Source organism: Meles meles, chromosome 9 (genome assembly GCF_922984935.1).
Source record: "Meles meles chromosome 9, mMelMel3.1 paternal haplotype, whole genome shotgun sequence".
Lineage (NCBI taxonomy): Eukaryota > Metazoa > Chordata > Mammalia > Carnivora > Mustelidae > Meles > Meles meles.
In genome coordinates, this window is record NC_060074.1 from 76,938,327 (window position 1) to 76,951,180 (window position 12,854).

At 40.2% G+C, this 12,854-nt stretch overlaps 1 protein-coding gene across 3 annotated transcripts in view; it reads left to right on the forward strand.

Moving 5' to 3' along the window:
- The first annotated feature begins 1,262 nt into the window (after positions 1-1,262).
- UBE2E3 (ubiquitin conjugating enzyme E2 E3) overlaps positions 1,263-12,854 on the forward strand; it is an 88,193-nt gene continuing 76,601 nt past the window's right edge. Inside the window, exons 1-3 of one of the 3 annotated variants that reach the window (XM_046019848.1) lie at positions 1,263-1,640; positions 2,692-2,910; positions 4,703-4,753. In XM_046019848.1, coding sequence (XP_045875804.1) covers positions 2,717-2,910; positions 4,703-4,753 — 245 coding nt within the window. In that variant the 5' untranslated portion in view covers positions 1,263-1,640; positions 2,692-2,716. Of the gene's footprint in view, positions 1,641-1,950; positions 2,057-2,097; positions 2,247-2,691; positions 2,911-4,702; positions 4,754-12,854 lie in introns of those variants that run through there. The other 2 variants (XM_046019849.1, XM_046019850.1) reach the window with 2 other exon arrangements.

Sequence of the window (12,854 nt, forward strand, 5' to 3'; positions counted from 1 at the left end):
CTTTTCTGATTAGAGGAAAAATAAGTAAATATGTTGGCTCATTCAGTCATCTTCTTTCTTCCTTTTAGTCTGCTTCATCTGTTATGGCTGCCATTCTTACTCCCTCTGTGAACTGTACATTCTCCCAGCACCCCTGCCCCTGGACACTTGTGGGAGAGGAATCCACAAATTCCTCTGGGGCTCCATCAGTGGAACAAGTTCTCAGTAGCTGGAGGAGATCTGGGTTGCAACAGGAAGTCTTCGTACTTCTGGCTACTTTGTGCCTGGGGCAAAAACTGCAGAGTCCACCTGGACACCGTAAAAGAGAATGACAGAACAAAAGTAACCTTCATTATCCTCATCTGAAGTTTTTTCTGTGTGGACATTCTGACCCAGTATCACTCAGGGCTTCTTTTACCAGAACTATTGTCTAGCATGCCCATCAGAATAGCCCCGCAGGAAAGCAGGTTTGAGCACCGCCCCTCCGCCCCCCCACCCCATAACTCCCTTCCTTCACTTTAAAAAACCTTGAGCAAGACCTTTAAAATAATGTTTTGGATTTTTAAGTTTTTAAAGCATTCTGAAGGACTTCCCTTTGGAGGCTGAGGGCCAAAGAGAAGCAGAGATTGGTCCCCCCCCCCCCCCCCCCCCGTCTCTAAATCCTTTTTCCTCCTTCAGTGCCCTAGACCCCATCTTGGTCCTTTGACCCCAAGGGGACAAGAGGCACCTTCCCTCCACGGGCGTGCCTGGCCTCGTCCACGACACCCATTAGTTTCCAGCCTTCCAGGGCATTGGGGGACTCCCCACCACGCGTCCACGGTCCTTGCCCAGGCGTAGGGGCCTCGGGGTCCACGCCGTCCCCAGCGCAGACAGAAAGGATGTGGCCAGCCCTGGGGATGACATCGGCCAGCTCGCCCCTAAAGCACCCAGGCCACAGCCTGCGGGGCGGGTAGCCCAATGGGCAGCCTCGCTCCGGAGGCGGGCTCAGGCCGGAAGCCACCCGCGGCACAGCGGCCCAAAGAGACGGCGCCCGCACCCCCGCCCTCTCCGGCACGGGCTCCACGGCCAAGGGCGGCAGGGGCCAGCCCGCTGGGTCCCCGCCGCGCTCTTTGTCCTGGCCGCGCGCGGGCGGACGCGTGCGCCCCCCGGGTGAAAGGAGGCGCGGAGAGCGCGCGCGGGAGCGCGCAGGGAGAGCTCGCGCCCGCTGGGCGCCGGGGGCGCGCGCCCCTCCGCCAGGCAAGCAGCGAGCACGCGCGCTGCCGCCGCGCCCGCCCCTCCCCCCGCGCTCGCCTCGGAACTTGCTGACTGCGCGGCCGGGAGGAGCCGAGCCGGGCGGCGGCGGCGGGAGGCCACAGTGCGCGGGGGTCTCCCGCGTCCCCTCGCCTCGCCGAGAGCTCGCGCCCTCGCCCAGCCGAGCTCCTACCCCCCCCTTTTTTCCGAAGGCGCTGGGCGGCGCCACCCTCCGGCCGGAGCCCGGCACTGCACAACCCCCTCCGACTTTCAATGTTCCACACTCCCCGGCCAGAGCCTCCTCGGCTTCTTTTTTTCCCTCCCCCCCCTTTCCCCCCCCCAGCTGCCTCCATTTCCTTAAGGAAGGGTTTTTTTCTCTCTCCCTCCCCCACACCGTAGCGGCGCGCGAGCGGGCCGGGCGGGCGGCCGAGGTAAGGCGGCGGGGCCGGGGGGCCGCGTGGGGGGCGGCCGGGGCGGCGGCGGCGGCGGCGGCGGCGGTGGGGGAGGGGGCGGGGGCGGGCAGCTTTGTTCGCGCCGGGCGCCCGCGCCGCCGGTGTCCGCGAGCCGCGGCGGGGCCGGCCGGGCTGCTCGCATCACTTGGCGCCCGGCGCGGCAAGCGCTGCCCCCGGCCCCCGCGCGGCCCTCCCCACAAAGGGCCGCGGAGCTGCGTGGCCGCCGCCGCCGGCCGCGGCTCGCCTCCGCGGGCGCGGAAATTTGTTGCACTTCTTGGGGCTTTGTTTGTTTGTTTTGCCTCTGATTTTTTTTTTTCGTTATTTTGGACAAAATGTCGGTCCGTGATGTAAAAATTGAGCCAGGAACCTTGATGGCATTGGGAGCTTTGCAGAAGGTGCAGTTTGGATTCTGCTTTTCCCAGGGTGGCAGCTCGGTCTTGGCCGGATGAATCTTCGCTGCTGGCCGTGGAAACGGCTAGAGCAGCTTGTTAGTTGATTTTTAAATTCCTAAGTGTTGTATTTAAAGGCTTAACGTGCACAGAGGAGGAATCGCCACCTTAAATAAGCATATGGGCGATTAACAGGGTATGTTTTCCTCTCGGAAAGGGAATTTGGTAGCTTTGACCAATGTCAGTGTGTAAATATTTAGACGTTATTAGTGACTTTTTAACATTTTTCAGCGAGATCTGTTATTTACAGTGTGTCATATGTTATTAATGCTCGTTGCCTAAGTTCCCTGGCAAATCTCTTTCATGCCTTCTGAGAAAGTAGACAATTGATAGATTGTCCAAGGGATGGAAAAAAAATGTGAGTGGGTTTTCTAACTTGAGTTCGGTAAATCCTTGAACGCTGGCGTTGCGAGACACATCACCTCCCCTGTAACCTTGCTGTGTGATGAGATAAGTGTGAACACTTTGAAGTGTTTTTCATTAAAATACGACTTCAGGTGAATATCGAGAGAAGAAAATGCTATTGGTTTATTTCTTAGACTTAATATTTCCTTTCTCCCCCCTCCTTTTCTCTTTAAAAGTTTTCCAAGAAATAACTTCACCAAGATGTCCAGTGATAGGCAAAGGTCCGATGATGAGAGCCCCAGCACCAGCAGTGGTAGTTCAGATGCGGACCAGCGAGACCCAGCCGCTCCAGAGCCTGAAGAACAGGAAGAAAGAAAACCTTCTGCCACCCAGCAGAAGAAAAACACCAAACTCTCTAGCAAAACCACTGCTAAGTTATCCACTAGTGCTAAAAGGTAATGTGTCAAAGGATAAAGCACATTATCAGGTTGTCTTCCAAATGGTTGGACACTTTTGTTGGTTTTACAAAGCAGTGGCATTGGTTCAGAAATACTTCGTGATCACTTTTATTTGCACTTGAATGAGTTGTCATTCTTTAGATGGTATATAAGCCACCTCCCTGGAATTGTACTTTTAAGTGAACTTACTCTGTACTTCGGTAACTTCAGTAAGAGTGTCCTTGAGTAGAGCTTGGACTAACATTCTGACAGATTGTTTTAGGAGTTGGCAAGGAAGATTTGGTGAGCCCAAATTAGCTGGTACATTGAGGATGTTCCTTTTTATGAGTCATACTCTTCTTCATTGAAATTGACACTTCCAGAGATCAGCAGCGCTTCTCCATGAAACTTAACGATTAGAAATGATTACGTTTGCTAGAAAATTTGTAAATTCAAGGCCTTGGCTATATTTGAAAGCAGATTTAAAATTGTGCTCCAAATTTGCTTTCAGTTTTATAAACATGACTTGAAGTCATGCATCCCAGGTACTACTTTTTTGTAGTTAACTTATGGTTATGGCTTGTATTCTTGTGAATGCAAATAAAACAGAAAAGTAGCCATTTATGATTTTGGGTGGCACTTGGCTTTTGAAAACTTCATTATATTTGTGACTCTTCACTCTGAAACTTGTGGATATGCTGACATGTTAACACTCAACAGCTGAAGAAACATTTTGTTGGGTATATATGAAAGGTCATTTGTTTCCTGTTGATTTCTATTATCTTTGATGGCAAAAAAAAAAAAAAAAAAGATTCTGTCAAGGGGCCTCCACTGTAGCAGTGGGGGAATATTCATGAAATCTATTAATTATATATCAAATATGTCTATAGCATTCACCAATATTGACATTCTGTTGATTTTTATTGATCACAACTAAAGGAAAAAGAAAATACAAAAACTGTTCAAATATTGCATTCTGTAGTGATTTAGAAGTAATCTTATTTTTCTATGGATTTTCACCTCTATCAATAACCACGTATTAATAATTTGAGAATGTTTTATTAAATAGCAGCAGTCTTAAATAATTTAGAGTCCTCGATTTGCTGTAATCTTGTTGAGGAACATGTTAAACACATCTTAAGTTTTGAAAGCATTTTAAATTTGAATAAAATCAGAGAACTGCTTTTTTCCCCCTTAAATAGGCTATCTATCTTATTATTTCTTTCCTCCCAAATTTATTCAATTTTAGGGCTATACTTAACATTAAGGAAACAGAATTGGTTAAATAAGAATGTCAGAGTCCTTTAGAAGTTTTTCACTGGTAAAGATGTTTGTAAGTTTTAAACTTTTTTTGACATAAAATATTGTCAAAACTGTTAATGTACTCATGTAATAACTTGTTCATTCTTACCTATGTAAAAGTGACTTGAAGTCATTGTCAAATATTCTACTGCTTTCCCTCCTCCCTTTTTGTCTCATTTGCATATAAGCTTGAAAAGAGAATTTCTTTGGTAAAAAGTGTTTTAAAATAGATTTTATATCCTTTATTGAGTACTAGTAGAGGACTATTTCTCAGATCAGGTGTTAATGTCATACTTATTTACAGTAGCAAGTGAGAAAAAAGCTGCAAAGTTTCTGTTAAGGGATTTGGGTTATGCCTCTGAGAACAAAGAGGAAGCAGCCATGTTAGCATTACTGAAGGCAAAGCCAGCCTTGCATTTAACTGCATGGTGGTAGAGGGCAGTGTAATTCCCCGGTTATTCTGTAGACTATCTCAAATCCTTTTTGTCTGTTCTCATTTCACTAACAGAATTCAGAAGGAGCTAGCTGAAATAACTCTTGATCCTCCTCCTAACTGCAGGTAAGAAACAAGTTTTGTTGTTTTGATGACAAAATGTGGGAAAATATCAAAAGATTAATGTATCGGCTTTGGATATGTGTGCTGCAGAAGAAGCGACATTTGATTCTCTTCAGCTTTGCAAGTGGATTAAATAGAAATTGTCTAAGGTGAATTAAACAAGTTTGGGGGAAAATACTCCTTAGCATGTATCATACATTTTAGATTTTTGAATATACTGATTTTGTGCTTCTTACTGAGATTAGTGTGAATGGTGCTGATTTTTGTTCTGTTGTAACATTTCTGTAGAGTGTTTTCTCAGAAGTACATTGCAGAAACTTCTAAAATTTTGCTAAGCTTTAAAGTTACTGCTTGTGTGCAATCTGAACTGACCTTCCAAATTTAGAAATTGCTGAATGTGGTGTTACAAAATGTAAATGCAGTAAACAAGAGTATAGTTTCTGTTTGATTTATTCAGTAATGTGCCTTAAGGACAAATTTTATGTGCTAAGCTAATGCTTTTAGTTGTTTTCTAGAGAATACATAGTTGAAATTATTTACATTTTAATCAAATGTCTTAATTACTTGGGAAAATTCTTAATAATTTTGGTTCTTGAAATATGTCTATGAAAAGGAGTAAATGAATTGGAATTTGTAGGAGCAGTTCATTTCAATGAAACTCATGTAGAATAATTTAAAATTGTTGGTTGGTGTAATGTGCATTAAAAGTAACTGGTTGACAATTTTGTTAATGTTTTTTCAGTTGTCATCCTTAGTGCTTTATTTTTTAACAGTGACTTTATGGCTTCCAAAATTCATCAAACTTAGAAAAATAGTTTTGTAGATAATTTACATACAGATATGTGCTCAAGAGCGATAATGCCGGCTAGAAATAAGGCAGAGTTAATGTTTGATATGAAGATGTTTTCTTGTCTTACCTGTTTTTGCTCTGAGTAGTATTCACTTGTGATGATCAGACCTATCTCTGCAGTCTACTTGAGATATAATTGGGTTTAATTCAATTGCTTCTTGTGTGTATTAACCAGATCCTTAGATAAGGTGATCTGATTCTGATTTATTCAGTGAATTAACAGTTTTGCTCATATTTATGATCAGCTATTTCAGTTGAAAAGGCAAACATGAATGTAAACTAATTTTAAACAGGTAGTGGTATGTCAGATCTCAAAGGATTAAGAGCTGTGTTGTCCAGTAATGCCGAGACTAGCCACTTGTGGCATTGACTGACCACACTTTAGTTGTCCAAAATGAGATATTCTCTAAAGGTAAAATACACATTGAATTTTTAAAATTTAGTATGAAGAAAAAAATGTAAAACACCTTATTGATTTTTAAAAGTATGTGTTACGTGTTTAAATGATAATATGTTGGATATGTTTTTATATAGAATGTTTTAAAAATTTACTTTTTTTACCATTTTAATGTGGTTATTAGAAAATTTAAAATTATGTGTGTGACTTGTATTACATTTCTTTTGAACGGTGCTGCTTCAGAGAATAAATAAATCAAAATATTCCTTCCAGCCTTCTCATTGGTGTGTCAAATCTGTAGCCATTTAGTGAGGTCAAGTTAAATTTGCTCTCTGGAAGAATCACTTAACTTGCAGAGTGTATTCTGATATTTCCCTTTATAAAAGATATAAAGATCTGTCAATTCAGTACTCTTTAATGTTTCAGAATTGCATGTAAGGTCAATCATTTTTAAAGGTTGCTGTTGTTTTTTTGCAAATGGCAAAAACTAGTGTACATGCATAAATCTAGAGAGCCCAATAGACAATGTGTTGAATGCCCTTGGAGCAGTAGTGTAGTGTTGGTAGTTGCTGAAGAAGTATGCTTTATATGTTTAAACCAGGAGTGGTTCCACAAGGTCACTGAGGATTCATCCTGTAGACGAAGTCGAATGTTTCTAGGAGGCAGAAAGTTTAACTTGTTTTTCTGTTTGTATGCCATATTTCATTTCAGTGCATGAAGTAATGCTTCAAATTTAGTGATCAGTGCAATAGCGAACCTGTGGGCTTGGGAACAATAACATGGACTGGATCATCTGTGCTTTCCCCTGGTCACAACTTGGGATGATTGCAAACTTTTTCAAATTACATATTTCAGGGGCACCCGGGTGGCTCAATGAGTTAGCCTCTGCCTTGGGCTCAGGTCATGATCTCAGGGTCCTGGGATCTAGCCCGGCACTGGGCTCTCTGCTTGGTGGGGAGCCTGTCCCCCGTCGTCCCCCCCCCCCCCCCCCCCCCCCCCCCGCCCACCTGCCTCTCTGCCTTCTTGTGATCTCTGTCAAGTAAATGAAGAAAATCTTAAAAAACAAAACAAAACAAAAAAAACAGAATTAACATATTTCAGTTCTCTAGTTCTTTTAATATTTAAATTTCATTGTGGCTGTGTGACTAAAGAAAAAATAAACAGAAAATTATGAGTTTTAATAGGGAACTGGGAGAAGTTTTGTCTTACTAGTTTGGGGATGGTCGTTTTCATATGTCTGATTTGTGAAATAGCCAGGTACTTTTGTGTCTTTTATTATAAGTGTCAAGAAATTTTTTGGGGTGGAAGATGATCTAGTTCTTGTCCTTGAACAGGAATTTGGAATATGGTTTAGTGGAAGCATTTTAGGATTTTGAGAGCTAAATCTGAATTTGTGTTGTATTTTTACCTTCATATCAGATATGTGATAGATTGTGGTATTCTTGTAATTCACGGGTGCATGGGTGAGAATTTTAGCTTTACAGTGATTGTACAGTTTAAGTTTATTAATTTGTTAAAATGTGTGAATTCATATTGTTTGAATCTGTGAAACCTAATACTTTTTTGACTTTGATGTTTGACTTCCATATGTAGCTAATGAATCAGAATTCCATTATGGTTTTGAAAATAATTTTTACAAGCTCATCAATGTGACAGATTTAATTCTTCCTTAGGGAAGAAATGTAAAGTATATGTCTGTACATTCAGGAGAAAGTTGATTGAAATACAACAAAACTCAGAAAAACCAAAATTACTCAGATGAGATTAAGAATTCTCTTAGATCCCTTACTCCCTTCCTGTGGTTTATTAATAAAATACCCTTTTTCTTATGTTATGTATTTTCTTATTATTATATAGCTGCATCTATTATGTATACACCATGAATGATCTTAGGATAGACTTAACTTTGAATTAAGTGTGTGGCTTAAACAGGTTTGAATATATTTTGATAGTAATGATACTTCTTTTCCCGATAGTATAAAATTTGATAAAATGTTATTTCCAATGATTTGATGGCATTTCAGTTTTTAGGTCTTAGAGTTCCTTATTAGGCCAGAGCATTCTGTTTTTTTACTAACTTTTTTTTTTTTTAAGATTTTATTTGTCTATTTGACAGACAGAGATCACAAATAGGCAGAGAGGCGGGGGTGGGGTGCTGCTGAGCAGAGAGCCTGACCTGCGGCTCCATCCCAGGACCCTGGGATCATCACCTGAGCTGAAGGCAGAGGCTTTCACCCACTGAGTCACCCAGGTGCCCCAGGGCCAGAGCATTCTCAGCATAGGAATTTAATATTTATGTAGTGGCCTTATATTGTTTACATATTGTATTGTAAAGTATGGTATAAATATTTCGTACATCATTGAGAATGAAGGAAAGTTGTGTTATGGGCATTTCCTTATATGTTTTTGGAGAAAGTGATTGACTAGAATTGTTGAGTAATCTATTAAGACATTTACATTCCCACTGTTTCCCAGAGGGTGCCTCTGTCCTCTCACAGTAACCACTTATACAAGTGGCAAATGTTTAGGAAATTGTTGGATTTTTAACTCTACCTTTAATTCTTTCCATATATGAAAAGGCACAAATTTACACTTCTTAAACTATTCTTCAGTATATTGAGATTAAAGAATCTGTGTTAAAGTTAGATATTCAGGAGCATTTGTACATAGTTTTTGGATGTGGGAAAGGCCTTCTCATTGGAGGGAGATGTAGTATCAGGTTATTAACAGTATTAATAATGTGTGTGCTTGTAGAGCTGAAAGATACTATAATACTTGTAAATTTTGCTAACATCCTTTTTTTAAAAATAAAATTAATACAAGAAACAATTAAGTCCTAAACCAGAAGCTGGCAACTCTTGTTTCCTCATAAACTTCTCATTGTCTAACTGTGGGTGAACTCTCCCTTGTGTGGGTTACCGCCGCTTGCCACTGTTTTCTAGGGTAGACTAGAACTTTGCTGCTCATAGGGTGCTCTTCAGATCAGCAGTGACTACATCACAGGTAAGATTGTTAGAAATGCAGAATCTTGCCTCTGCTGCAGAAATATTGAATCAAACTGAATTGAAGCAAGATTCCCAAGTGAATTGTATGTATGTTAAGGTTTCAAAACATTGGTCTGGGTTCAAATACCTGGTCTGCCTCTTATTAGTTGTATTATTTTAGATCAGTTAGGATATATTTCTGTCTTTCAGTTTTCCTGAATGTAAAATGGGGATTAAAATAATCCCCCGCAAAAGGTTTATTGTGAGGATTAAATGAGTTAGTGTGTTTTAAAGTTTAGTAATGGTGTAAATTGGGTCAGTAAAGTGACCACAGCATAATTAAAGGGAGAGAGGCAGTTTAAACACATGCCCTCACTCTTGCTAGCATTTTCTCTAGTGGGTCAGCATCATACTATAGGAGTAATTTTACTTTAAGCAGTTTAGTGTCTATTTGAGAACATATCAAACAAAATATTGTGTGTGTGTATGTGTGTGTGTGTATATATGTATAATATATATATATATACCTTGGAATATATATATTCCTTGGAACGTCAGTAAAAAAGAAAATCTAAGGACATTGGGCAAAGATGAAGAAATAGTATATCCCTTTTAAAGGAATATGCATAAGGTTAATGATACTTAATTCAACAGGGAATGCTCTGACTCTCTCTGAAGTAAATTGTAATGAAAAATTTTAAAATAAGGGTGACAGTTATGTTTTCCCTTTTGAATACCGTTATAAAAATTTGCAGTTTTACTGAGAGTAAGATTATATCAATATTTGTAAAATTAAGATTCTGAATTGATATAGTTTGCCAGTTATCCAAACAGAGCAATTTTTTCCTTGTCTGTAATTCTGGAAGCTTTTTGTAATAATGAAACGGTAATAATCAAAATAACGTGTGATATCTACATAACTTAGTTGCTTATACATCCTTTTATTTTAATTCTATTTTACTTTATTTTTTTTTTTTAAATATTTTATTTATTTGACAGAGAGAAATCACAACTAGGCAGAGAGACAGGCAGAGAGAGAGGAGGAAGCAGGCTCCCTGCGGAGCAGAGAGCCTGATGTGGGGCTCGATCCCAGGACCCTGGGATCATGACCCGAGCCGAAGGCAGAGGCTTTAACCCACTGAGCCACCCAGGTGCCCCTTTTACTTTATTTTGAGGGAGGAATGGGAGAGGGAGAGAGAGAGAGAATCTTAATAAGCAGCTCCATACCCAGATCAGAGCCCAGCTTGGGGTTCAAACTCAAAACCCTTAGCTCATGACCGGAGATGAAATCAATAATCTGTATGCTTAACTGACTGAGCCACCCCCTTGTCTCTACAGTGCTTGATTTTAAAACCTTCCATGTATATATATATATATATATATATATATCTTTTTTCCTGATTGTTGTTATTGTTGATATTAGGTAGTGTATGCTATGTGAAGGAAGATACCTCTTTTGTAAAATGAAATTGTATCTTTAGTTATCTAATTCTTTTATTTTGAAATCTTAAAAAAATTTTAGAACTCTTTTTTATAAAAATTAAATCTTAATTGGAAGCTCATTTTTTTAAAGATTTTGTTTATTTGACAGACAGAGATCAGAAGTAGGCAGAGAGGCAGGCAGAGAGAGAGGGGGAAGCAGGTTTCCTGCTGAGCAGAGAGCCGGATGCTGATGCCGGCCTTGATCCCAGGACCCTGAGATCATGACCTGAGCCTAAGGCAGAGGCTTAACCCACTGAGCCACCCAGTTGCCCCGACAGCTCATTTTCTTAAACAGATAAATATGGAACTACTCTGACTGAAGATGTTTTCCATACCACCCCTCTGTGGTCATCCACTGATGGATAGTTATTATTTTATTAATTAAATACTGACATCTGCACAGACTCTCAAAAATCATGAGGATTTTTTTTTTTTTTTTGGAGACTTGGGCATTACTGATAATTTTAAATGATGTTTTATGTTTCATTAAGCTAATAGGAGCTTCTACACATGAAATATGTAATACCTTATGTTGATGCTGTATACTATAATTATTTACTTGCTTGTCTACCTCCTGCAATAGTAAAGCATTCCTTTGAAAGAAGGATGGTCATACACATTTTTGTAACTCTTGCTTTTACAGTGTTTTGCATTTGAAATTTGTTATTTTAGTAGATAAATTGAAGTCTGTCAAAATGACAGGAATAGAAATTCCAGGCAAAACTGACTTTGGATTGGAGACGGTCTACTAAAAGTTCCATATAGGAGCACCTGGGTGGCTCAGTCAGTTGAGTGGTTGCCTTAGGCTCAGGTCATGATCCCAGGGTCCTGGGATTGGAGTCTTGCTTCAGGCTTCCTGCTCAGCAGGGAGTCTGCTTCTCCCTCTCTGTAATCTCTCTCAAATAAATAAATAAGATCGTTTTAAAAATCCCATATATTCTTTTCTTTTTTTTCATAGTTATGATTTTTAGTAGTATAACTATTTGAAGCATTTAGCTCCTGTTTCTATTATAAAAGGAAATTGATAATTACAGTAAGCTTAATTATTTGGCTCATATGTGCCAGCATAGCAGGAGGACCCAGTGCTGTTGTGACCAAAAATTTTTTCCAAAAGAATGGCATGATTGAAACAATATTTTAACCCCAAAAGGTCACGTTTTTATTAGGAACCTATTATGTTCAAAGCATCTAATATAGTTAGAAAGTAGGTGAAAACCGTCTATGCATTTACTACCAATTGTTTTGTCACTTTCTATAGTTAACCAATTGGTACCTTATTCCCTCCTTGAAAAATGTTGCTCTAACGACAGATGGATATGTTTAATTACAAGAAAATCAGCAAATTTTTCTTGCTTTGAGTGCAGGGGCATTCGGATTGAGAATGGAGAGCTTGATTTGCCATTTTCATCTTCACTACAAAATAGAGTTTAAAAACATGATAAAACCACTTGTAGATTGAGAGAAATAGAAATGATTTTTTTTCTTCTTATACTGCTTTTGACAGGGAAGTATATTTGACATTTTATTAGACTCTAGAAGAAGAAGGTCTCTTTAAACTTATTCTTTCTTTTGCCTCTAGATCAGTGGTTCTCAACTGAGGGTGATTTTTGCCTCCATACTCCTCCCTATGAGCTCCACCCCCCTCAAAAAAAAAAAAAAAGTCTAAGGAACAGTTGTCAGTGCCCAGTGCCTGGAGACTTTTTTTTTTTTTTTTTTTTTTTTTTTTTTTTTTTTGCTTTCTCAGCTGAGGGAAGAGGAGTTGCTACTGATACTTAGTGAGTAGAGGTCAAGGATGCTGCTACATGCCCTGCAGTGTGTAGGACAACCCCTCTACAATGAAGAATCATCTGGGCTAAAATGTCCCTAGTGGTCAGGTTGAGAAATCCTGCTGTAGTTAGTTACTTTGATACCTTGCCACCTGAATTGTTGCATAGTTTTCTTTTTACCATTTTCCTGTCTTTTATTTGTTTGTTTGTTTTAAGATTTTATTTATTTATTTGACAGAGATCACAAGCAAGAGAAGCAGGGAGGGGGTTGGGGGGGAAGCAGGCTTCCCACTGAGCAGAGAGCCCGATACGGGGCTTGATCCCAGGACCCTGAGACCATGACCTGAGCTGAAGGCAGAGGCTTTAACCCACTGAGCCACCCAGATGCCCCCCATTTTCCTGTCTTATTAGTGATGACTGCTTAGTACATTCTCATACACCTTCCTTTTCTCCCATGCTATGTTTTACTATTTATTGTATATTTTTTGATATGTGTGAAAGCACAGGAATGGCTATCTTGAATACCTGTTAAATTATGGTCTGTTGAAGCCAGAAATGCTTTTGGCAGTATTTTCATTTCTTTTTTGTCTTCTACCATTTAATTATACCTCTGCATGATCTAGCT